The sequence below is a fragment of the Cydia splendana genome, chromosome Z, assembly GCF_910591565.1.
Source record: "Cydia splendana chromosome Z, ilCydSple1.2, whole genome shotgun sequence".
NCBI lineage: Eukaryota > Metazoa > Arthropoda > Insecta > Lepidoptera > Tortricidae > Cydia > Cydia splendana.
In genome coordinates, this window is record NC_085987.1 from 48,069,974 (window position 1) to 48,094,487 (window position 24,514).

Here is a 24,514-nt window from a genome sequence, read left to right on the forward strand (position 1 = left end):
ATATGTCGGGGCGTGACTCCAGAAGGACCTATTGCAGCGTTACAGTTCATAGTTTTAGACGCCTGTATACAATTGATTAGCAATGTTTGGCTACTAGCAATGTTTGCTGTTTGGAAGTTGTAATGAAATTCATAACGTAGAGAGTAACGCCGTCTATTGGCGTATTGTTGAACTAAGATGACAGGTAGAAGGCTTTGGAACGTCAAGAGGTTTCTCTTGGGTGAAGGTAGGCACGAGTTGGCATTTTTGTCGTTATGTTGGTAGACTGGTCAATCAGGTTGACCAACTTGACGTTGAGGCGGGAGGACTGGAGCAGCGAGGCTCCGCCGCTGGTGGGCAGTTTTGATCGGACCGCGCTAGAGATCGGACGTACTCGTTAGCCAACCTCTTGCCTAACTCGCCACGTTCCTGAAGGCTTATACCTGAAGGATTATTCTGAAAGCTTATAGAATTCAACGTTCTTTATCCATTTAGCTAAGAGTTTTATTCCAAGTGTTATTTTGATTTCTTATGTTTCATTAGAAGCTTACTTTTGTGAAATAAAGAAAGGATGTGTTGTTTTGAAAGGATGTGATCTTTTATTTTACAACAAATCAGTTAGCATCGCATACTAATTTAGCTGTGAAGTAATACATTGAGGTACTATGCCCACTGCCGTCGCCCGTGCCTCCGTCACATATATTAAGTGAGTTAAACCGTATAATTATCTTTTAATCACACTTGCTCGAAAAAGATGTTATTTCATGCAGGTGTACTAAAGGACGAATACACAAAGTTCCCGCGGGAATTATGGATTGTTAAAAAAGCTATAACTCTCTACGGAGTTGCTAGTTAATGACTGGTTTGATTATATGTTGTAGAACATGAAAAAATAATGGACACGTGCTTCGTTATTTTGGCTCAAACTCATATTTTACAAATAAAAAACACACTTGAAAGTTTCTTACTTCTCATCGTTTCACTCACTTCACTCGAAATAAAAAACACGTGTCCATTATTTTTTCATGTTCTCCAACATATAATCCAACCAGTAGGTTAATTAACCGATTCGGTGCTGATGACACGCCTGCCGTATTATCAATGTTTTTTACACATGGCTGATGACACGGTAGGCCTGTTATCATATTCTATTAGACTAGACATAAAAATTCGCTCTCCTTCTTGATTCGACTGGCAAATCATATTACTTTTTGGCAACCGGGTTTTTTAACCTAATTAGACCCCGCTGAATCCGAATCCAGTTGCTCGATCGAAATCTTGACCGGAAGTGAGATATTTGACATTAAAGGTACCTTTTTTTAGTTTTTCGTAAATACCTCTTAAACGGTGGCGCATAGCACAAAATGTTCTATTACATAATTATTCTGCATAAAATTGCCTACAAGAAAGATTCAGTACAATTTTTCGCTTGGATCAATATTCAAAGAGATATTAACGCGGGAAATTTAATTATAATCACTTCTAAGGTCCCTTTTTTTAGTTTTTCGTAAATAACTCATAAACGGTGGCCAATATCAAAAAATTTTGTTAAGCGATAATAATCTACACAAATTTTTGAACAAAAAAGATTTAGTACACTTTTCGCAGGGATCAATATTTCAAAAGATAATAAAAAGGGAAAGTTCTAGTATAATAAATTCTAAGTTTCCTTGTTTTTATTTATTCGTTAATAATTTGAAAAGTATGACTCATAGCAAAAAAAAAAATCGGATACATAAATAATAAACATAAAATTTCCTACAAGAAACATGTAGAACACTTTTCGCTAGGATCAATATTTTTAAAAACAAAGCAGCGGGTAAGTTATAAATAATTAATTTTAAAGTCCCTGTTTAGTTTTTTGTAAATAACTCGTAAACGGTGTCCAATAGCAAAATAGGTTTTTAAGAATAAATTATTTACATAAAATTTCCTCCAAAAAATATCTGGAACACTTTCCTCTAGGATCAATATTTAAAGCGATATTAAAGGAAGAAAGTTAATTACAATCAGTTCACAGGTCCCTTTCTTTTTATTTTTTCGTAAATAAAGTAAAGTAAAATAAATTAAATAACTGCATAATAAATAGAAGTGACATGTGAATTGATTGTAATAAACTTTCTTTCTTTAATATCGTTTCAAATATTGATCCCAGAGAAAAGTGTTCAATATATTTTTCGTAGAAAATTTTATGCCGATTATTTATATACAAGAACATTAAGAACTTATTTTGCTATGAGTCATTTAAGAAAACCTAAAAATAGGGACCTGGAAATTGATTACAATTGATTTACCCCCTTGATTACCTCTTTAAATATTGATCGTAGCGAAAAAGTGTACAGAACCTTTTTTGTGGACAATTTTATGTTTAATGTTTATGTATAATATTGTTTTGCAACGGGCCACCGTTTACGAGTTATTTACGAAAAACTAAAAAAAAGTGACCTGTGAACTGATTGTAATTAACTTTCTTCCTTTAATATCGCTTTAAATATTGATCCTAGAGAAAAGTGTTCCAGATATTTTTTGGAGAAAATTTTATGTAGATAATTTATTCTTAAAAACTTATTTTGCTATGGGACACCGTTTACGAGTTATTTACAAAAAACTAAAGAGGGACTTTAAAATTGATTATTTATAACTTACCCGCTGCTTTGTCTTTTTAAATATTGATCCTAGCGAAAAGTGTTCTACATGTTTCTTGTAGGAAATTTTATGTTTATTATTTATGTATCAGATTTTTTTTTGCTCTGTATCATACTTTTCAAATTATTAACGAATAAATAAAAACAAGGAAACTTAGAATTTATTATACTAGAAATTTCCCTCTTTATTATCTTTTTAAATATTGATCCCTGCGAAAAGTGTACTGAATGTGTTTTGTTCAAAATTTTGTGTAGATTATTATCGTTTAACAATATTTTTAGATATTGGCCACCGTTTATGAGTTATTTACGAAAAACTTAAAAAAGGGACCTTAGAAGTGATTATTGTTAAATTTCCCGCGTTAATATCTCTTTGAATATTGATCCTAGCGAAAAAATGTACAATCTTTCTTGTAGGCAATTTTATGCAGATTACTTATGTAATAGAACATTTTTTGCTATGCGCCACCGTTTAAGAGTTATTTACGAAAAACTAAAAAAAGGGAACTTTAATGTCAAATATCTCACTTCCGGTCAAGATTTCGATTAAGCAACCGGCAAATTCGGATTCAGCTGGATCTAATTAGGTTAAAAAACCCGGTTGCCAAAAAGTAATATGATTTGCCAGTCAAAATCGATTTTATGAAAAATAAAACCAGTCTATATGGCGCATGGCATGGCTGCCGTGTCATGAAATGATTGTTCCGCGCCACAGCCAAAATTTTTCGAAAATGGAACACGCAACGAATCGGTTAATTAGCAATATGCTTGAACAAAACTCTCTACGGAAGTTAGAGGGTTTTGTCAATTTCAGTACTTTGGAGGACAATTTCTATCAATAGTTAGGTTGAGTCTTAGGCCACCAAACGAAGGAAAAACGGGGGAAATAATATGCGTAGTCGCGTATTTTGGCATAGTTGTAGGGAATGGTGTATTAAACAACATATTAAAAGTACCGGAGGGTGGGGCTGAAGCTAACGGGTACAGCAGGGTTTAAAGGTCCCTTTTTATAGTTTTCCGTAACTAATTCGTGAACGGTAGCCCATAGCAAAAAATTGTCTGATACGTAAATAATCTGAATAAAACACGACAACTTTTAGTTTGAGTCTTATAAACATGGTTTTAGATACATTTAATTATATATATACAGGGTGATCAATCCAAATGGGTCAGTAGGGAGAAGTCAGAAACTATGAGAGATAGCGATATCTGTTCTTACGAACCATGGCTTCGATTTTAGATTTAATAATAATGACATTCACACTTTTTTTACTCTCATATTACATAACCGGGAATCGAACCTGGTCAAAGTCTCTGTAAACAATGTTAGGTATAAAAACTGCAAGTTTTTTCGTTGTTATTGTTGATGGTGCGAATCAAAAGTTACAAGGAACACATTTTCAATATTGTTTAAGTAATTGAAAGAAAAACCCAACAATAAGATAATTATTTTATTCCGTAAATGTTCAAAATGGTAGCCATTTTCCTGGATGCAAAGATTAATTATTTTGGGTAAAAGTTAATAAGTGTTCTATTTTCAAATGCAGGCGTGCCAATTTATTTAAAATTGGCACGCCCGTTGAACGAATGCGTTCTGATTTTAAATAAATGCAATTTGTAATGCATAACATCGATGCGGATAAGATATGCATAAGTGGTCTATTCAGATAAAATGATTAATAATGATGACCGATGCATACTAATGACAACATTTTGCAAATTATTTAAATTGTGGTCATTTCAGTGTAATGTTTACACAAGATTTCATAGCAAAATTTAGTCCTTATACTTTCAGGATCAATTATACAAACAAATACTACACGCGATTACATAAAGAATATTGACCAGGTTCGATTCCCGGTTATGTATGAGAGTAAAAAAAAGTGTGAATGTCATTATTATTAAATCTAAAATCGAAGCCATGGTTCCTAAGAACAGATATCGCTATCTCTCATAGTTTCTGACTCCTCCCTACTCACCCAGTTGGATTAACGACCCTGTATATACTTATTTTCACGTAGGTACACAAATGACCATAAAATTAAAATCTATGTTGCATAGATACAATACCTACCTACCTATACTTTTGTTCATATTTAGGTTAAAAATTGATTAAAACCCAAACCAGAAGCAATCACGGTAAGAGTACCGTGATTCCTTCTGACCGGTATAGAGATACCAGTAGGTACTAGTTTTTTTGTGACGCAAACTGACAACGGCAGCAGGATGTAAGTATGTGATTCTTATGTAGTCAACTAACAAGAGGAAGAGGATACATGGGATAAGTACATTAAAAAAAAAGAAATATAAATATAATAACCTTTATAATTTTTATAAATCATCTTTACTTAAAAAATGGATAATATTTTATTTCGTCCTTTTGGATGTGGGATTTCTTTATTTTTGCAAAAAGTTTTTGTTTCGAAAATAACGACTTATGTGTATGTAAAATGTGAAACGTTATTCGACTAAACATTGCTTAAACGAAACGATTACTCTGCCAAATGGAAATCTGCCAATAATAGTTCTGCTAATTTACACAGAAACGAACTGAACGGTATGTGAACCAAGACTCTACGTAACGTTAGTCGACCAAAAGTTACATTTACAAATAAATGACCCTGCGAAACGATGTTCGGCGAATCGTTGTCGGCGAATCGATTATCTGCTAAAAGTTCCTCGGAGAATCATTAGGTACCCGTTCCGAATCTATTGTTCTTATGAACAGCAAGCGTCATCGGGAGCGGTCGCTGCGAGCGTCGTCGGTGACGAGTCAAAACGTGTTTTTAGTACAAAATATTCTATTTTGAAAGGCAAGTAGGTACATTTTATGTTATCTTGTCATAGTAATCATCTCGAAGTTTAATTCTAGATGCTTCTATTGCTTATTAAAGTATCTTCCTTTTATAACGCAATTTTTATTCAAACAATCCAATGATTTTTTGAAATATTTAATTTCTTAAACAGACTAATTGGGCAAAGTGGATCGGGCAAAGCGGATAGCGTGTTCACTTTGAATTTATAAGGTAAAATTTTATTTCATAATCAACCGCACCGGCACCCTGGGCAAAGCGAATATAATATATTTTTTTACGTTTTGTTCAAAATTACAGCAATTATTAAACATTGGAGGCTAGTGTTGTTTTAAATTAAAAGTTTATTATATACAAAGACTAATTATAGACATTTTTTCATTTCTTCCTTGTTAATTTTTTCTGTTATGTCAAGTCAAAGGTAAAGGTGTTCACTATGCCCCGACTTCCCCTACGAGGAGTATCGGAATACAACGCGAATCGGCTCAGACTAAATCTATTGATACCTATTTAAAATATTTCTTATTAGTGGCGTCGCTGGCGTATCTGGCAGACCGAGCTTTGCTCGAAAAACATAAAAAAAATCAAAAATGCGCGTTTTTAAAGAAATAATACCTAGATTGATCGAAATATCGCCCCCGAAAACCCCCATATAGCAAATTTCATCGAAATCGTTAGAGCCGTTTCCGATATCCCCGAAATATATATATAAATAATAAATATACAACAATTGCTCGTTTATAGGTAATAGATTAGATATATAGATAGATTAGATAGATATATTTGTCTATAAGATTACCGTTTCGCCAGTTTTTATTATTATTTAGAGGTAAGGTGGTGGAACTGGTGCTCGACGCGGTCCCAGTACATTTAATCTTGAAACTTAAGTCATTGTCAATAGAGCTGACAGCAGGGTGTCATCTATTGGGCATTAGCATGTCGAGCACTAGTACCACCACATTAATGCTTCCAAGGCTTACCTGTGGTGTTAATCACGCATGGTACAACACGTTCCTTTGAACTTTTAGTTACTGAAACAAGGTTACTGAATATTACTTAACGTCAATTATAAATATTCATGTAAATAATGAGGAACTGACCCGTTCCACCATGAGTTACTGACAGTGTCAAAACTGACATATACGCTAACGTCTACGTAATTTACATTCTATACATCTCGCTCGCAATCGAGTATGAGCGAGATGCATAGAAAGTAAGTTACATTCTCGATAGCGTTTATGTCAGTGCCAAACTGGTGGTAGTGTCGAACCAAAAAACTCTGCAGCGGATTCGATAGCCCACGCAGTGCAAGTGTCATTTATACGTCATAATTTAATAGAAGTTTGACGTTTAAAATAACACTTTCACTGCGTGGGCTATCAAATCCGCTGCAGACTAGTTTTTTTGAGAATCAAGGAACAAACGGTCATTTATATTAATGCGTAGTGGTTTAACATTGCATCTTAAGGTTAGACCTACAGTTTCCTTAATTGAATATAATGGTGCTAAATTTTATACACTATGGTTTTTCTTTTACATTTCTATTGCTACAGAAAATCGGAGCTTAGTATTTCTCTAATTATTAAATTATTATTAACAAATACTAAACTTATTTACCTGCAAAGGTATTAAGTTACTGCACTAAATATACGCCATACACAATATATCTAGTTAAATATTTTACTTTATAAAATATAGCCCTAGCTGTTTTCTTTCACAAACAAATGCTTCGGTCGAAAACGATCGCATCGAAAAACAGTGTATTGATAAAGATAAGATAAAAGATAAAAAATAGTTTATTCAAGTAGGCATATTACAATGCGCTTATGAACGTCAAATAAACCTTTACCGGCTCCAACCGTACACCTCTGCCCCGAGAAGATTTAATAGAATCGGCCGTTAGCCACGTCTTGGATAAACAAATAAACTCGGCCGTTAGCCACGTGTCGGATAAATAAATAAAATCATAATGTGACTGCGCAACTTGTGAGAAAAACTCATGAGATTTGGAGCGCAATCCCCTCACGTTTTGTTAATAACCAGTTATGTTACTAAACGACATTATTCGCTAAAAAGGAATTAACCGTGTTATTGATTTTGGTATTTAATATTAATAATAAAATCATTTTTTTTACTTGTCGACTGTAATTCTTGAATTAAGAATTCTTATACCAAACTGCAATTGGGTATTTTTAATATATGGGCTCCCAACTCAACTATAATATTCATTCATTCATTCGCAACTACTTGAACGTTAGGTGACTTGTTGATAATGCTTCAACGTCAATACGTAACTTGTTATATACTTAATTCCCTTCGCGGTCTACAGATGGCGTTGTTTTCGAACGTTTTAACTTTGATATTTATATTGGAAAATGAATAAAGACTAATTCAATTTCATAATAAAGGCGTTTTACTACTTAAATGTTTTATATTTATAGATAGGGTCTATGACTAGTTACAGGGTACCCAATGAAAGGGCTTTGTGAGTAGATCACAAATATATAACATGCTGTAACATTTCATTTTCAATACTTGGTCTAACAAATTATTAGAAAACGTTAAAAAAATTCACAATCCACTGTTGACCTTTCAAGTGCATAATTTTCTGTTACATTAAACTACAACTATTATTAAAAGAAAAAAAAAACCCGACTGTTGACATATATTTTAGAAGTGGTCTTTTTACCAGCTTTCATTTGGTAACCAAATTGCTACAGTAAGAAAAATAACAAACCCCCTCTCCTCCATTTTTTCATTTGCGGGCGTCATTATAAAAATTATATAGCCTGTGTCACTAATACCGCACAGACACATAGTGACACAGGCTATACAAATTTTGAAAATGACGCCCACAAATGCAAAAACAGGCTTTTTTTTTTTACTGTAGTAATATGGGTACCAAATGAAAACTAGTAAAAAGACGACTACAAAAATATATGTCAACAGTCGGGTTTTTTGTTTTTCTTTTATTAATACTTGTTGTTTAATGTAACAGAAAATTATACTTATTTCAACTTGATGTACTTTTCTTATTTGTTGATATATCTGGTTAGTTATATTTTAACATTATAATATATATATGATATTCACAGTCACTTGGTATGTATTTTGGATTAATCCATTCAGCCATTTTCAATTTAGAGCACTTGAAAGTCAACTGTGGATTGTAATTTTTTTAACGTATTCTAAGAATTTGTTAGACTAAGTATTGAAAATGATACATTATGTTATATATTTGTAATTTACTCACAAAGCCCTTTCATTTGGTACCCCACATGGTATGTTAAAAAGAATATAAAAAATAAGATTTGTAGCCGACTTTATGACGTCACAGCAACTACCCCCACCACTTTCGCGGTTGTCATCTCATATATTAGTGTTCAGGGCATTACACTGAATGCATCGATACCATATTTACCCATATCTGAGACGACATGACCTAAAGTCGAGTTCTAGAAGACTTTTCGTGAACAGGCCGGGCCTCTGACGTGGCGAGAAGTAAGGCCGGGCCTCTAACGTGGCGAGAAGTAGTCGCCCATTCTAACCTGATTTCTGTATTTCCTGCGCAAGTTAAATATTGACAAGGAAATTAATAGAACATTTAATAAATACAATGTACTTACCTGGTATCGGACACTCGCATCTAATGATAGCACCTTTAACTGCCTTGGACCCTGAAAAAACCAAAATTCATGTTAACTCCATACATCAGTTTTCTTACCAACACGCGCGATTTTTCTTAGTCGATATCTAGCGTCAAGTAGCGGAATTTTTCAGAACTGTTAGTTGACAATAGATGTCTCGGTGAACGAAAACCCTAATACTCAACAATTCTCAGCTATAACCGGATTAACAGAAAGTTTATTTTCAACCCCTTCTCCTTATAATATTAGTTAAAAATTGTTTAAGTAGTACATTTTTCGTCAGTAGCTACACTTGTGACATCTGGTGTCAAGTAGGGGTACTTGTTAGTTCCACTACTTGACTTTAGATGTCGACTACGAAATAACGCGCGAAAACTGATGTATGGAGTTACCACTCTTTCTTTACTTATATTACTCTATGTCACAGACCTGAAGACCTAGTCATACCCGCGTCATACCTATTATCATAGAAAGCAAATTTATACTACATTAAGCAGCGTTCACCCATACGACTGACTATTAACCCCCTTATTCATAAAACTTTACGGGCCTGATTTAGTTAAATTATATTTTATCCCTTTCTTGGTTTCTTAGAAATACATAAGTCAAAAAGGACAGATAAGGACAAGCGATTATTAGCTAATTGATGTTTGTAGCGCGTTTATGAATAAGGGGGTATATATGTCGGCGGCCGATCGTAAGATCAGGCATATCGTGAAACGTGAAAATCTCTGACTCGTTCCCTGAGTCGACGGAGCCCCGCTACGCGGGGCTCCTATTTCTGGGCAGTTTGCCCTTCGGGCATCTGAAGCAACCTAACGAACCTATCCTACCTATATATTGGTTTGATGTGACTATCGTCAAAACATTACACAGGAACATTACGATCTGCCTGATCGTACGATCGGCCTACGACATATATATTAAGTACATATATTAAGTGAGTTAAACCGTATAATTATCTTTTAATCACACTTGCTCGAAAAATATGTTATTTCATGCAGGTGTACTAAAGGACGAATACACAAATTTCCCGCGGGAATTATGGATTGTTAAAAAAGCTATAACTCTCTACGGAGTTGCTAGTTAATTACTGGTTTGATTATATGTTGTAGAACATGAAAAAATAATGGACACGTGCCTCGTTATTTCGGCTCAAATTCATTTTTTACAAATAAAAAACACACTTGAAAGTTTCTTACTTCTCATCGTTTCACTCACTTCACTCGAAATAAAAAAAACACGTGTCCATTATTTTTTCATGTTCTCCAACATATAATCCAACCAGTAGGTTAATTAACCGATTCGGTGCTGATGACACGCCTGCCGTATTATCAATGTTTTTTACACATGGCTGATGACACGGTACTGCCTGTTATCATATTCTATGGCGCATGGCATGGCTGCCGTGTCATGAAATGATTGTTCCGCGCCACAGCCAAAATTTTTCGAAAATGGAACACGCAACGAATCGGTTAATTAGCAATATGCTTGAACAAAACTCTCTACGGAAGTTAGAGTTTTTTGTCAATTTCAGTACTTTGGAGGACAATTTCTCCCAATAGTTAGGTTGAGTCTTAGGCCACCAAACGAAGGAAAAACGGGGGAAATAATATGCGTAGTCGCGTATTTTGGCATAGTTGTAGGGAATGGTGTATTAAACAACATATTAAAAGTACCGGAGGGTGGGGCTGAAGCTAACGGGTACAGCGGGGTTTAAAGGTCCCTTTTTATAGTTTTCCGTAAATAATTCGTGAACGGTAGCCCATAGCAAAAATTTGTCTGATACGTAAATAATCTGAATAAAACACGACAACTTTTAGTTTGCGTCTTATAAACATGGTTTTAGATACATTTAATTATATATATACAGGGTGATCAATCCTAATGGGTCAGTAGGGAGAAGTCAGAAACTATGAGAGATAGCGATATCTGTTCTTACGAACCATGGCTTCGATTTTAGATTTAATAATAATGACATTCACACTTTTTTTACTCTCATATTACATAACCGGGAATCGAACCTGGTCAAAGTCTCTGTAAACAATGTTAGGTATAAAAACTGCAAGTTTTTTCGTTGTTATTGTTGATGGTGCGAATCAAAAGTTACAAGGAACACATTTTCAATATTGTTTAAGTAATTGAAAGAAAAACCCAACAAAAGATAATTATTTTATTCCGTAAATGTTCAAAATGGTAGTAGCCATTTTCCTGGATGCAAAGATTAATTATTTTGGGTAAAAGTTAATAAGTGTTCTATTTTCAAATGCAGGCGTGCCAATTTATTTAAAATTGGCACGCCCGTTGAACGAATGCGTTCTGATTTTAAATAAATGCAATTTTGTAATGCATAACATCGATGCAGATAAGATATGCATAAGTGGTCTATTCAGATAAAATGATTAATAATGATGACCGATGCATACTAATGACAACATTTTGCAAATTATTTAAATTGTGGTCATTTCAGTGTAATGTTTACACAAGATTTCATAGCAAAATTTAGTCCTTATACTTTCAGGATCAATTATACAAACAAATACTACACGCGATTACATAAAGAATATTGACCAGGTTCGATTACCGGTTATGTATGAGAGTGAAAAAAAGTGTGAATGTCATTATTATTAAATCTAAAATCGAAGCCATGGTTCCTAAGAACAGATATCGCTATCTCTCATAGTTTCAGACTCCTCCCTACTGACCCAGTTGGATTAACGACCCTGTATATACTTATTTTCACGTAGGTACACAAATGACCATAAAATTAAAATCTATGTTGCATAGATACAATACCTACCTACCTATACTTTTGTTCATATTTAGGTTAAAAAATGATTAAAACACAAACCAGAAGCAATCACTGTAAGAGTACCGTGATTGCTTCTGACCGGTATAGAGATACCAGTAGGTACTAGTTTTTTTGTGACGCAAACTGACAACGGCAGCAGGATGTAAGTATGTGATTCTTATGTAGTCAACTAACAAGAGTAAGAGGATACATGGGATAAGTACATTAAAATAAAACAAATATAAATATAATAATCTTTATAATTTTTATAAATCATCTTTACTAAAAAAATGGATAATATTTTATTTCGTCCTTTTGGATGTGGGATTTCTTTATTTTTGCAAAAAGTTTTTGTTTCGAAAATAACGACTTATGTGTATGTAAAATGTGAAAAGTTATTCGACTAAACATTGCTTAAACGAAACGATTACTCTGCCAAATGGAAATATGCCAATAATAGTTCTGCTAATTTACACAGAAACGAACTGAACGGTATGTGAACCAAGACTCTACGCAACGTTAGTCGACCAAAAGTTACATTTACAAATAAATGACTGCGAAACGATGTTCGGCGAATCGTTGTCGGCGAATCGATTATCTGCTAAAAGTTCCTCGGAGAATCATTAGGTACCCAAAAAAAATCACTGGATTGTTTGAATAAAAATTGCATTATAAAAGGAAGATACTTTAATAAGCAATAGAAGCATCTAGAATTAAACTTCGAGATAATTACTATGACAAGATAACATAAAATGTACCTACTTGCCTTTCAAAATAGAATATTTTGCACTAAAAACACGTTTTGACTCGTCACCTACGACGCTCGCAGCGCCTGCTCCCGATGACGCTTGCTGTTCATAAGAACAATAGATTCGCAACGGGTACCTATGTTATCTTGTAATAGTAATTATCTCGAAGTTTAATTCTAGATGCTTCTATTGCTTATTAAAGTATCTTCCTTTTATAATGCAATTTTTATTCAAACAATCCAGTGATTTTTTTAAATACCTATTTAATTTCTTAAACTGACTAATTGGGCAAAGTGGATCGGGCAAAGCGGATAGCGTGTTCACTTTGAATTTATAAGGTAAAATTTCATTTCATAATCACCCGCACCGGCACCCTGGGCAAAGCGAATATAATATATTTTTTTACGTTTTGTTCAAAATTACAGCAATTATTAAACATTGGAGGCTAGTGTTGTTATAAATTTAAAGTTTATTATATACAAAGACTAATTATAGACATTTTTTCATTTCTTCCTTGTTCATTTTTTCTGTTATGTCAAGTCAAAGGTAAAGGTGTTCACTATGCCCCGACTTCCCTTACGAGGAGTATCGGAATACAACGCGAATCGTCTCAAACTAAATCTATTGATACCTATTTAAAATATTTCTTATTAGTGGCGTCGCTGGCGTATCTGGCAGACCGAGCTTTGCTCGAAAATCATATAAAAAATCAAAAAGCGTTTTTAAAGAAATAAGACCTAGATTGATCGAAATATCGCCCCCTAAAACCCCCATATAGCAAATTTCATCGAAATCGTTAGAGCCGTTTCCGATATCCCTGAAATATATATATAAATAATAAATATACAACAATTGCTCGTTTATAGGTCATATATTAGATATATAGATAGATTAGATAGATAGATTTATCTATAAGATTACCGTTTCGCCAGTTTTTATTATTATTTAGAGGTAAGGTGGTGGAACTGGTGCTCGACGCGGTCCCAGTACATTTAATCTTGAAACTTAAGTCATTGTCAATAGAGCTGACAGCAGGGTGTCATCTATTGGGCATTAGCATGTCGAGTACTAGTACCACCACCTTAATGCTTCCAAGGCTTACCTGTGGTGTTAATCACGCATGGTACAACACGTTCCTTTGAACTTTTAGTTACTGAAACAAGGTTACTGAATATTACTTAACGTCAATTATAAATATTCATGTAAATAATGAGGAACTGACCCGTTCCACCATGAGTTACTGACAGTGTCAAAACTGACATATACGCTAACGTCTACGTAATTTACATTCTATACATCTCGCTCGCAATCGAGTATGAGCGAGATGCATAGAAAGTAAGTTACATTCTCGATAGCGTTTATGTCAGTGCCAAACTGGTGGTAGAGTCGGACCAAAAAACTCTGCAGCGGATTCAATAGCCCACGCAGTGCAAGTGTCATTTATACGTCATAATTTAATAGAAGTTTGACGTTTAAAATAACACTTTCACTGCGTGGGCTATCAAATCCGCTGCAGACTAGTTTTTTTGAGAATCAAGGAACAAACGGTCATTTATATTAATGCGTAATGGTTTAACATTGCATCTTAAGGTTAGACCTACAGTTTCCTTAATTGAATATAATGGTGCTAAATTTTATACACTATGGTTTTTCTTTTACATTTCTATTGCTACAGAAAATCGGAGCTTAGTATTTCTCTAATTATTAAATTATTATTAACAAATACTAAACTTATTTACCTGCAAAGGTATTAAGTTACTGCACTAAATATACGCCATACACAATATATCTAGTTAAATATTTTACTTTATAAAATATAGCCCTAGCTGTTTTCTTTCACAAACAAATGCTTCGGTCGAAAACGATCGCATCGAAAAACAGTGTATTGATAAAGATAAGATAAAAGATAAAAAATAGTTTATTCAAGTAGGCATATTACAATGCGGTTATGAACGTCAAATAAACCTTTACCGACTCCAACCGTACACCTCTGCCCCGAGAAGATTTAATAGAATCGGCCGTTAGCCACGTCTTGGATAAACAAATAAACTCGGCCGTTAGCCACGTCACGGATAAATAAATAAAATCATAATGTGACTGCGCAACTTGTGAGAAAAACTCATGAGATTTGGAGCGCAATTCCCTCACGTTTTGTTAATAACCAGTTATGTTACTAAACGACATTATTCGCTAAAAAGGAATTATTCGTGTTATTGATTTTGGTATTTAGTATTAATAATAAAATCTTTTTTTCTACTCGTCGACTGTAATTCTTGAATTAAGAATTCTTATACCAAAATGCAATTGGGTATTTTTAATATATGGGCTCCCAACTCAACGATAATATTCATTCGTCGCAACTAATTGAACGTTAGGTGACTTGTTGATAATGCTTCAACGTCAATACGTAACTTGTTATGTACTTAATTCCCTTTGCGGTCTACAGATGGCGTTGTTTTCGAACGTTTTAACTTTGATATTTATATTGGAATATGAATAAAGACTAATTCAATTTCATAATAAAGGCGTTTAACTACTTAAATGTTTTATATTTATAAATAGGGTCTATGACTAGTTACAAAGTACCCAATGAAAGGGCTTTGTGAGTAGATCACAAATATATAACATGCTGTAACATTTCATTTTCAATACTTGGTCTAACAAATTATTAGAAAACGTTAAAAATATTCACAATCCACTGTTGACCTTTCAAGTGCATAATTTTCTGTTACATTAAACTACAACTATTATTAAAAGAAAAAAAAAACCCGACTGTTGACATATATTTTAGTAGTGGTCTTTTTACCAGCTTTCATTTGGTAACCAAATTGCTACAGTAAGAAAAATAACAAACCCCCTCTCCTCCATTTTTTCATTTGCGGGCGTCATTTAAAAAAATTATATAGCCTGTGTCACTAATACCGCACAGACACATAGTGACACAGGCTATACAAATTTTGAAAATGACGCCCAGAAATGCAAAAACGGGGTTTTTTTTTACTGTAGTAATATGGGTACCAAATGAAAACTAGTAAAAAGACGACTACAAAAATATATGTCAACAGTCGGGTATATTTGTTTTTTTTTTATTAATAGTTGTTGTTTAATGTAACAGAAAATGATACTTATTTCAACTTGATGTACTTTTCTTATTTGTTGATATATCTGGTTAGTTATATTTTAACATTATAATATATATATGATATTCACAGTCACTTGGTATGTATTTTGGATTAATCCATTCAGCCATTTTCAATTTAGAGCACTTGAAAGTCAACTGTGGATTGTACTTTTTTTAACGTATTCTAAGAATTTGTTAGACTAAGTATTGAAAATGATACATTATGTTATATATTTGTAATTTACTCACGAAGCCCTTTCATTTGGTACCCCACATGGTATGTTAAAAAGAATATAAAAAATAAGATTTGTAGCCGACTTTATGACGTCACAGCAACTACCCCCACCACTTTCGCGGTTGTCATCTCATATATTAGTGTTCAGGGCATTACACTGAATGCATCGATACCATATTTACCCATATCTGAGACGACATGACCTAAAGTCGAGTTCTAGAAGACTTCGTGAACAGGCCGGGCCTCTAACGTGGCGAGAAGTAAGGCCGGGCCTCTAAAGTGGCGAGAAGTAAGGCCGGGCCTCTAACGTGGCGAGAAGTAGTCGCCCATTCTAACCTGATTTCTGTATTTCCTGCGCAAGTTAAATATTGACAAGGAAATTAATAGAACATTTAAAAAATACAATGTACTTACCTGGTATCGGACACTCGCATCTAATGATAGCACCTTTAACTGCCTTGGACCCTGAAAAAACCAAAATTCATGTTAACTCCATACATCAGTTTTCTTACCAACACGCGCGATATTTCTTAGTCGATATCTAGCGTCAAGTAGCGGAATTTATCAGAACTGTTAGTTGACAATAGATGTCTCGGCGAACGAAAACCATAATACTCAACAATTCTCAGCTATAACCGGATTAACAGGAAGTTTATTTTCAACCCCTTCTCCTTATAATATTAGTTGTAAATTGTTGTTGTAAAATGATTATTCTACGAATAGTAAATATGCGTATCAATGTTCTGCTTATTGACTACTCTCGCAAACGACTATTATGCGTAACGAGATTCGGCGAATCGTTACTCTGCCAAACAACCCGTCTGCGAATCGTTGTCGGCGAAACAAAAATCGGCGTATTTTTTTTCGGAATATCAATAGGGCACCAGAGATACCAGTAGGTACTAGTTTTTTTGTGACGCAAACTGACAACGGCAGCAGGATGTAAGTATGTGATTCTTATGTAGTCAACTAACAAGAGGAAGAGGATACATGGGATAAGTACATTAAAAAAAAAGAAATATAAATATAATAACCTTTATAATTTTTATAAATCATCTTTTCTTAAAAAATGGATAATATTTTATTTCGTCCTTTTGGATGTGGGATTTCTTTATTTTTGCAAAAAGTTTTTGTTTCGAAAATAACGACTTATGTGTATGTAAAATGTGAAACGTTATTCGACTAAACATTGCTTAAACGAAACGATCACTCTGCCAAATGGAAATCTGCCAATAAAAGTTCTGCTAATTTACACAGAAACGAACTGAACGGTATGTGAACCAAGACTCAACGTAACGTTAGTCGACCAAAAGTTACATTTACAAATAAATGACCCTGCGAAACGATGTTCGGCGAATCGTTGTCGGCGAATCGATTATCTGCTAAAAGTTCCTCGGAGAATCATTAGGTACCCGTTCCGAATCTATTGTTCTTATGAACAGCAAGCGTCATCGGGAGCGGTCGCTGCGAGCGTCGTCGGTGACGAGTCAAAACGTGTTTTTAGTACAAAATATTCTATTTTGAAAGGCAAGTAGGTACATTTTATGTTATCTTGTCATAGTAATTATCTCGAAGTTTAATTCTAGATGCTTCTATTGCTTATTAAAGTATCTTCCTTTTATAACGCAATTTTTATTCAAACAATCCAATGTTTTTTTTTAAATATTTAATTTCTTAAACAGACTAATTGGGCAAAGTGGATCGGGCAAAGCGGATAGCGTGTTCACTTTGAATTTATAAGGTAAAATTTTATTTCATAATCAACCGCACCGGCACCCTGGGCAAAGCGAATATAATATATTTTTTTACGTTTTGTTCAAAATTACAGCAATTATTAAACATTGGAGGCTAGTGTTGTTATAAATTTAAAGTTTATTATATACAAAGACTAATTATAGACATTTTTTCATTTCTTCCTTGTTAATTTTTTCTGTTATGTCAAGTCAAAGGTAAAGGTGTTCACTATGCCCCGACTTCCCCTACGAGGAGTATCGGAATACAACGCGAATCGGCTCAGACTAAATCTATTGATACCTATTTAAAATATTTCTTATCTTATTAGTGGCGTCGCTGGCGTATCTGGCAGACCGAGCTTTGCTCGAAAAACATATAAAAAATCAAAAATGCGCGTTTTTAAAGAAACAAGACCTAGATTGATCGAAATATCGCCCCCGAAAACCCCCATATAGCAAATTTCATCGAAATCGTTAGAGCCGTTTCCGATATCCCCGAAATATATATATAAATAATAAATATACAACAATTGCTCGTTTATAGGTAATAGATTAGATATATAGATAGATTAGATAGATATATTTGTCTATAAGATTACCGTTTCGCCAGTTTTTATTATTATTTAGAGGTAAGGTGGTGGAACGGTGCTCGACGCGGTCCCAGTACATTTAATCTTGAAACTTAAGTCATTGTCAATAGAGCTGACAGCAGGGTGTCATCTATTGGGCATTACCATGTCGAGCACTAGTACCACCACATTAATGCTTCCAAGGCTTACCTGTGGTGTTAATCACGCATGGTACAACGCGTTCCTTTGAACTTTTAGTTACTGAAACAAGGTTACTGAATATTACTTAACGTCAATTATAAATATTCATGTAAATAATGAGGAACTGACCCGTTCCACCATGAGTTACTGACAGTGTCAAAACTGACATACGCTAACGTCTACGTAATTTACATTCTATACATCTCGCTCGCAATCGAGTATGAGCGAGATGCATAGAAAGTAAGTTACATTCTCGATAGCGTTTATGTCAGTGCCAAACTGGTGGTAGTGTCGAACCAAAAAACTCTGCAGCGGATTCGATAGCCCACGCAGTGCAAGTGTCATTTATACGTCATAATTTTATAGAAGTTTGACGTTTAAAATAACACTTTCACTGCGTGGGCTATCAAATCCGCTGCAGACTAGTTTTTTTGAGAATCAAGGAACAAAACAAGGAGCGTATGTAAAAAATAAGGTAGTAAATTGGTTAGTAGATAAAAATTACGATCAGGTGGAAGACTTGCTAGGTTATGTAGCCTAGCCAAGCCGCACAAGTACACACACTCACACACATACACACACACACACACATACACACACACACACACATAATAATTAAGTATATGATAGTATAATACTAAATAAATTGTAAATTAGATATGGAAGAGCGGTGCCTCCCAGCACAGGTTATTTTGTAAATAACTTACAGGGAGACACCAGCCATTGGTAAAAATATATAATGGTTTTTAATGAAATAAAGAATTTTGTATTTTGTATTTGTATTTTTGTATTTTGCGTAATGGTTTAACATTGCATCTTAAGGTTAGACCTACAGTTTCCTTAATTGAATATAATGGTGCTAAATTGTATACACTATGGTTTTTCTTTTACATTTCTATTGCTACAGAAAATCGGAGCTTAGTATTTCTCTAATTATTAAATTATTATTAATAAATACTAAACTTATTTACCTGCAAAGGTATTAAGTTACTGCACTAAATATACGCCATACACAATATATCTAGTTAAATATTTTACTTTATAAAATATAGCCCTAGCTGTTTTCTTTCACAAACAAATGCTTCGGTCGAAAACGATCGCATCAAAGAACAGTGTATTGATAAAGATAAGATAAAAGATAAAAAATAGTTTATTCAAGTAGGCATATTACAATGCGCTTATGAACGTCAAATAAACCTTTACCGGCTCCAACCGTACACCTCTGCCCCGAGAAGATTTAATAGAATCGGCCGTTAGCCACGTCTTGGATAAACAAATAAACTCGGCCGTTAGCCACGTGTCGGATAAATAAGTAAAATCATAATGTGACTGCGCAACTTGTGAGAAAAACTCATGAGATTTGGAGCGCAATCCCCTCACGTTTTGTTAATAACCAGTTATGTTACTAAACGACATTATTCGCTAAAAAGGAATTAACCGTGTTATTGATTTTGGTATTTAATATTAATAATAAAATCATTTTTTCTACTTGTCGACTGTAATTCTTGAATTAAGAATTCTTATACCAAACTGCAATTGGGTATTTTTAATATATGGGCTCCCAACTCAACTATAATATTCATTCATTCATTCGCAACTACTTGAACGTTAGGTGACTTGTTGATAATGCTTCAACGTCAATACGTAACTTGTTATGTACTTAATTCCCTTCGCGGTCTACAGATGGCGTTGTTTTCGAACGTTTTAACTTTGATATTTATATTGGAAAATGAATAAAGACTAATTCAATTTCATAATAAAGGCGTTTTACTACTTAAATGTTTTATATTTATAGATAGAGTCTATGACTAGTTACAGGGTACCCAATGAAAGGGCTTTGTGAGTAGATCACAAATATATAACATGCTGTAACATTTCATTTTCAATACTTGGTCTAACAAATTATTAGAAAACGTTAAAAATATTCACAATCCACTGTTGACCTTTCAAGTGCATAATTTTCTGTTACATTAAACTACAACTATTATTAAAAGAAAAAAAAACCCGACTGTTGACATATATTTTAGTAGTGGTCTTTTTACCAGCTTTCATTTGGTAACCAAATTGCTACAGTAAGAAAAATGACAAACCCCCTCTCCTCCATTTTTTCATTTGCGGGCGTCATTATAAAAATTATATAGCCTGTGTCACTAATACCGCACAGACACATAGTGACACAGGCTATACAAATTTTGAAAATGACGCCCACAAATGCAAAAACAGGGTTTTTTTTTTACTGTAGTAATATGGGTACCAAATGAAAACTAGTAAAAAGACGACTACAAAAATATATGTCAACAGTCGGGTTTTTTGTTTTTCTTTTATTAATAGTTGTTGTTTAATGTAACAGAAAATTATACTTATTTCAACTTGATGTACTTTTCTTATTTGTTGATATATCTGGTTAGTTATATTTTAACATTATAATATATATATGATATTCACAGTCACTTGGTATGTATTTTGAATTAATCCATTCAGCCATTTTCAATTTAGAGCACTTGAAAGTCAACTGTGGATTGTAATTTTTTTAACGTATTCTAAGAATTTGTTAGACTAAGTATTGAAAATGATACATTATGTTATATATTTGTAATTTACTCACAAAGCCCTTTCATTTGGTACCCCACATGGTATGTTAAAAAGAATATAAAAAATAAGATTTGTAGCCGACTTTATGACGTCACAGCAACTACCCCCACCACTTTCGCGGTTGTCATCTCATATATTAGTGTTCAGGGCATTACACTGAATGCATCGATACCATATTTACCCATATCTGAGACGACATGACCTAAAGTCGAGTTCTAGAAGACTTTTCGTGAACAGGCCGGGCCTCTGACGTGGCGAGAAGTAAGGCCGGGCCTCTAAAGTGGCGAGAAGTAAGGCCGGGCCTCTAACGTGGCGAGAAGTAGTCGCCCATTCTAACCTGATTTCTGTATTTCCTGCGCAAGTTAAATATTGACAAGGAAATTAATAGAACATTTAATAAATACAATGTACTTACCTGGTATCGGACACTCGCATCTAATGATAGCACCTTTAACTGCCTTGGACCCTGAAAAAACCAAAATTCATGTTAACTCCATACATCAGTTTTCTTACCAACACGCGCGATTTTTCTTAGTCGATATCTAGCGTCAAGTAGCGGAATTTATCAGAACTGTTAGTTGACAATAGATGTCTCGGTGAACGAAACCCCTAATACTCAACAATTCTCAGCTATAACCGGATTAACAGAAAGTTTATTTTCAACCCCTTCCCCTTATAATATTAGTTGTAAATTGTTTAAGTAGTACATTTTTCGTCAGTAGCTACACTTGTGACATCTGGTGTCAAGTAGGGGTATTTGTTAGATCCACTACTTGACTTTAGATGTCGACTACGAAATAACGCGCGAAAACTGATATATGGAGTTACCACTCTTTCTTTACTTATATTACTCTATGTCACAGACCTGAAGACCTAGTCATACCCGCGTCATACCTATTATCATAGAAAGCAAATTTATACTACATTAAGCAGCGTTCACACATACGACTGACTATTAACCCCCTTATTCATAAAACTTTACGGGCCTGATTTAGTTAAATTATATTTTATCCCTTTCTTGGTTTCTTAGAAATACATAAGTCAAAAAGGACAGATAAGGACAAGCGATTATTAGCTAATTGAGGTTTGTAGCGCGTTTATGAATAAGGGGGTATATATGTCGGCGGCCGATCGTAAGATCAGGCATATCGTGAAACGTGAAAATCTCTGACTCGTTCCCTGAGTCGACGGAGCCCCGCTACGCGGGGCTCCTATTTCTGGGCAGTTTGCCCTTCGGGCATCTGAAGCAACCTAACGAACCTATCCTACCTATATATTGGTTTGATGTGACTATCGTCAAAACATTACACAGGAACATTACGATCTGCCTGATCGTACGATCGGCCTACGACATATATATTAAGTACATATATTAAGTAAGTTAAACCGTATAATTATCTTTTAATCACACTTGCTCGAAAAATATGTTATTTCATGCAGGTGTACTAAAGGACGAATACACAAAGTTCCCGCGGGAATTATGGATTGTTAAAAAGCTATAACTCTCTACGGAGTTGCTAGTTAATTACTGGTTTGATTATATGTTGTAGAACATGAAAAAATAATGGACACGTGCCTCGTTATTTCGGCTCAAACTCATATTTTACAAAATAAAAACACACTTGAATGTTTTTTACTTCTCATCGTTTCACTCACTTCACTCGAAATAAAAAAACACGTGTCCATTATTTTTCATGTTCTCCAACATATAATCCAACCAGTAGGTTAATTAACCGATTCGGTGCTGATGACACGCCTGCCGTATTATCAATGTTTTTTACACATGGCTGATGACACGGTACTGCCTGTTATCATATTCTATGGCGCATGGCATGGCTGCCGTGTCATGAAATGATTGTTCCGCGCCACAGCCAAAATTTTTCGAAAATGGAACACGCAACGAATCGGTTAATTAGCAATATGCTTGAACAAAACTCTCTACGGAAGTTAGAGTTTTTTGTCAATTTCAGTACTTTGGAGGACAATTTCTCCCAATAGTTAGGTTGAGTCTTAGGCCACCAAACGAAGGAAAAACGGGGGAAATAATATGCGTAGTCGCGTATTTTGGCATAGTTGTAGGGAATGGTGTATTAAACAACATATTAAAAGTACCGGAGGGTGGGGCTGAAGCTAACGGGTACAGCGGGGTTTAAAGGTCCCTTTTTATAGTTTTCCGTAAATAATTCGTGAACGGTAGCCCATAGCAAAAAATTGTCTGATACGTAAATAATCTGAATAAAACACGACAACTTTTAGTTTGCGTCTTATAAACATGGTTTTAGATACATTTAATTATATATATACAGGGTGATCAATCCAAATGGGTCAGTAGGGAGAAGTCAGAAACTATGAGAGATAGCGATATCTGTTCTTACGAACCATGGCTTTGATTTTAGATTAAATAATAATGACATTCACACTTTTTTTACTCTCATATTACATAACCGGGAATCGAACCTGGTCAAAGTCTTTGTAAACAATGTTAGGTATAAAAACTGCAAGTTTTTTCGTTGTTATTGTTGATGGTGCGAATCAAAAGTTACAAGGAACACATTTTCAATATTGTTTAAGTAATTGAAAGAAAAACCCAACAAAAGATAATTATTTTATTCCGTAAATGTTCAAAATGGTAGTAGCCATTTTCCTGGATGCAAAGATTAATTATTTTGGGTAAAAGTTAATAAGTGTTCTATTTTCAAATGCAGGCGTGCCAATTTATTTAAAATTGGCACGCCCGTTGAACGAATGCGTTCTGATTTTAAATTAATGCAATTTGTAATGCATAACATCGATGCAGATAAGATATGCATAAGTGGTCTATTCAGATAAAATGATTAATAATGATGACCGATGCATACTAATGACAACATTTTGCAAATTATTTAAATTGTGGTCATTTCAGTGTAATGTTTACACAAGATTTCATAGCAAAATTTAGTCCTTATACTTTCAGGATCAATTATACAAACAAATACTACACGCGATTACATAAAGAATATTGACCAGGTTCGATTACCGGTTATGTATGAGAGTGAAATAAAAGTGTGAATGTCATTATTATTAAATCTAAAATCGAAGCCATGGTTCCTAAGAACAGATATCGCTATCTCTCATAGTTTCAGACTCCTCCCTACTGACCCAGTTGGATTAACGACCCTGTATATACTTATTTTCACGTAGGTACACAAATGACCATAAAATTAAAATCTATGTTGCATAGATACAATACCTACCTACCTATACTTTTGTTCATATTTAGGTTAAAACATGATTAAAACCCAAACCAGAAGCAATCACGGTACTAAGAGTACCGTGATTGCTTCTGACCGGTATAGAGATACCAGTAGGTACTAGTTTTTTTGTGACGCAAACTGACAACGGCAGCAGGATGTAAGTATGTGATTCTTATGTAGTCAACTAACAAGAGGAAGAGGATACA

At 34.2% G+C, this 24,514-nt stretch overlaps 1 protein-coding gene across 1 annotated transcript in view; it reads right to left on the bottom strand.

Annotated features, from left to right (window-relative positions):
• The window catches only part of LOC134805168 (uncharacterized), a 56,414-nt gene extending 46,121 nt beyond the window's left edge, over positions 1-10,293 (bottom strand). Inside the window, exons 1-2 of the mRNA XM_063778467.1 lie at positions 10,287-10,293; positions 9,064-9,114 (exon numbers count right to left, since the gene is read on the bottom strand). Coding sequence (XP_063634537.1) covers positions 9,064-9,114; positions 10,287-10,293 — 58 coding nt within the window. The remainder of the gene's footprint in view (positions 1-9,063; positions 9,115-10,286) is intronic.
• Between the last annotated feature and the right edge of the window lie 14,221 nt (positions 10,294-24,514).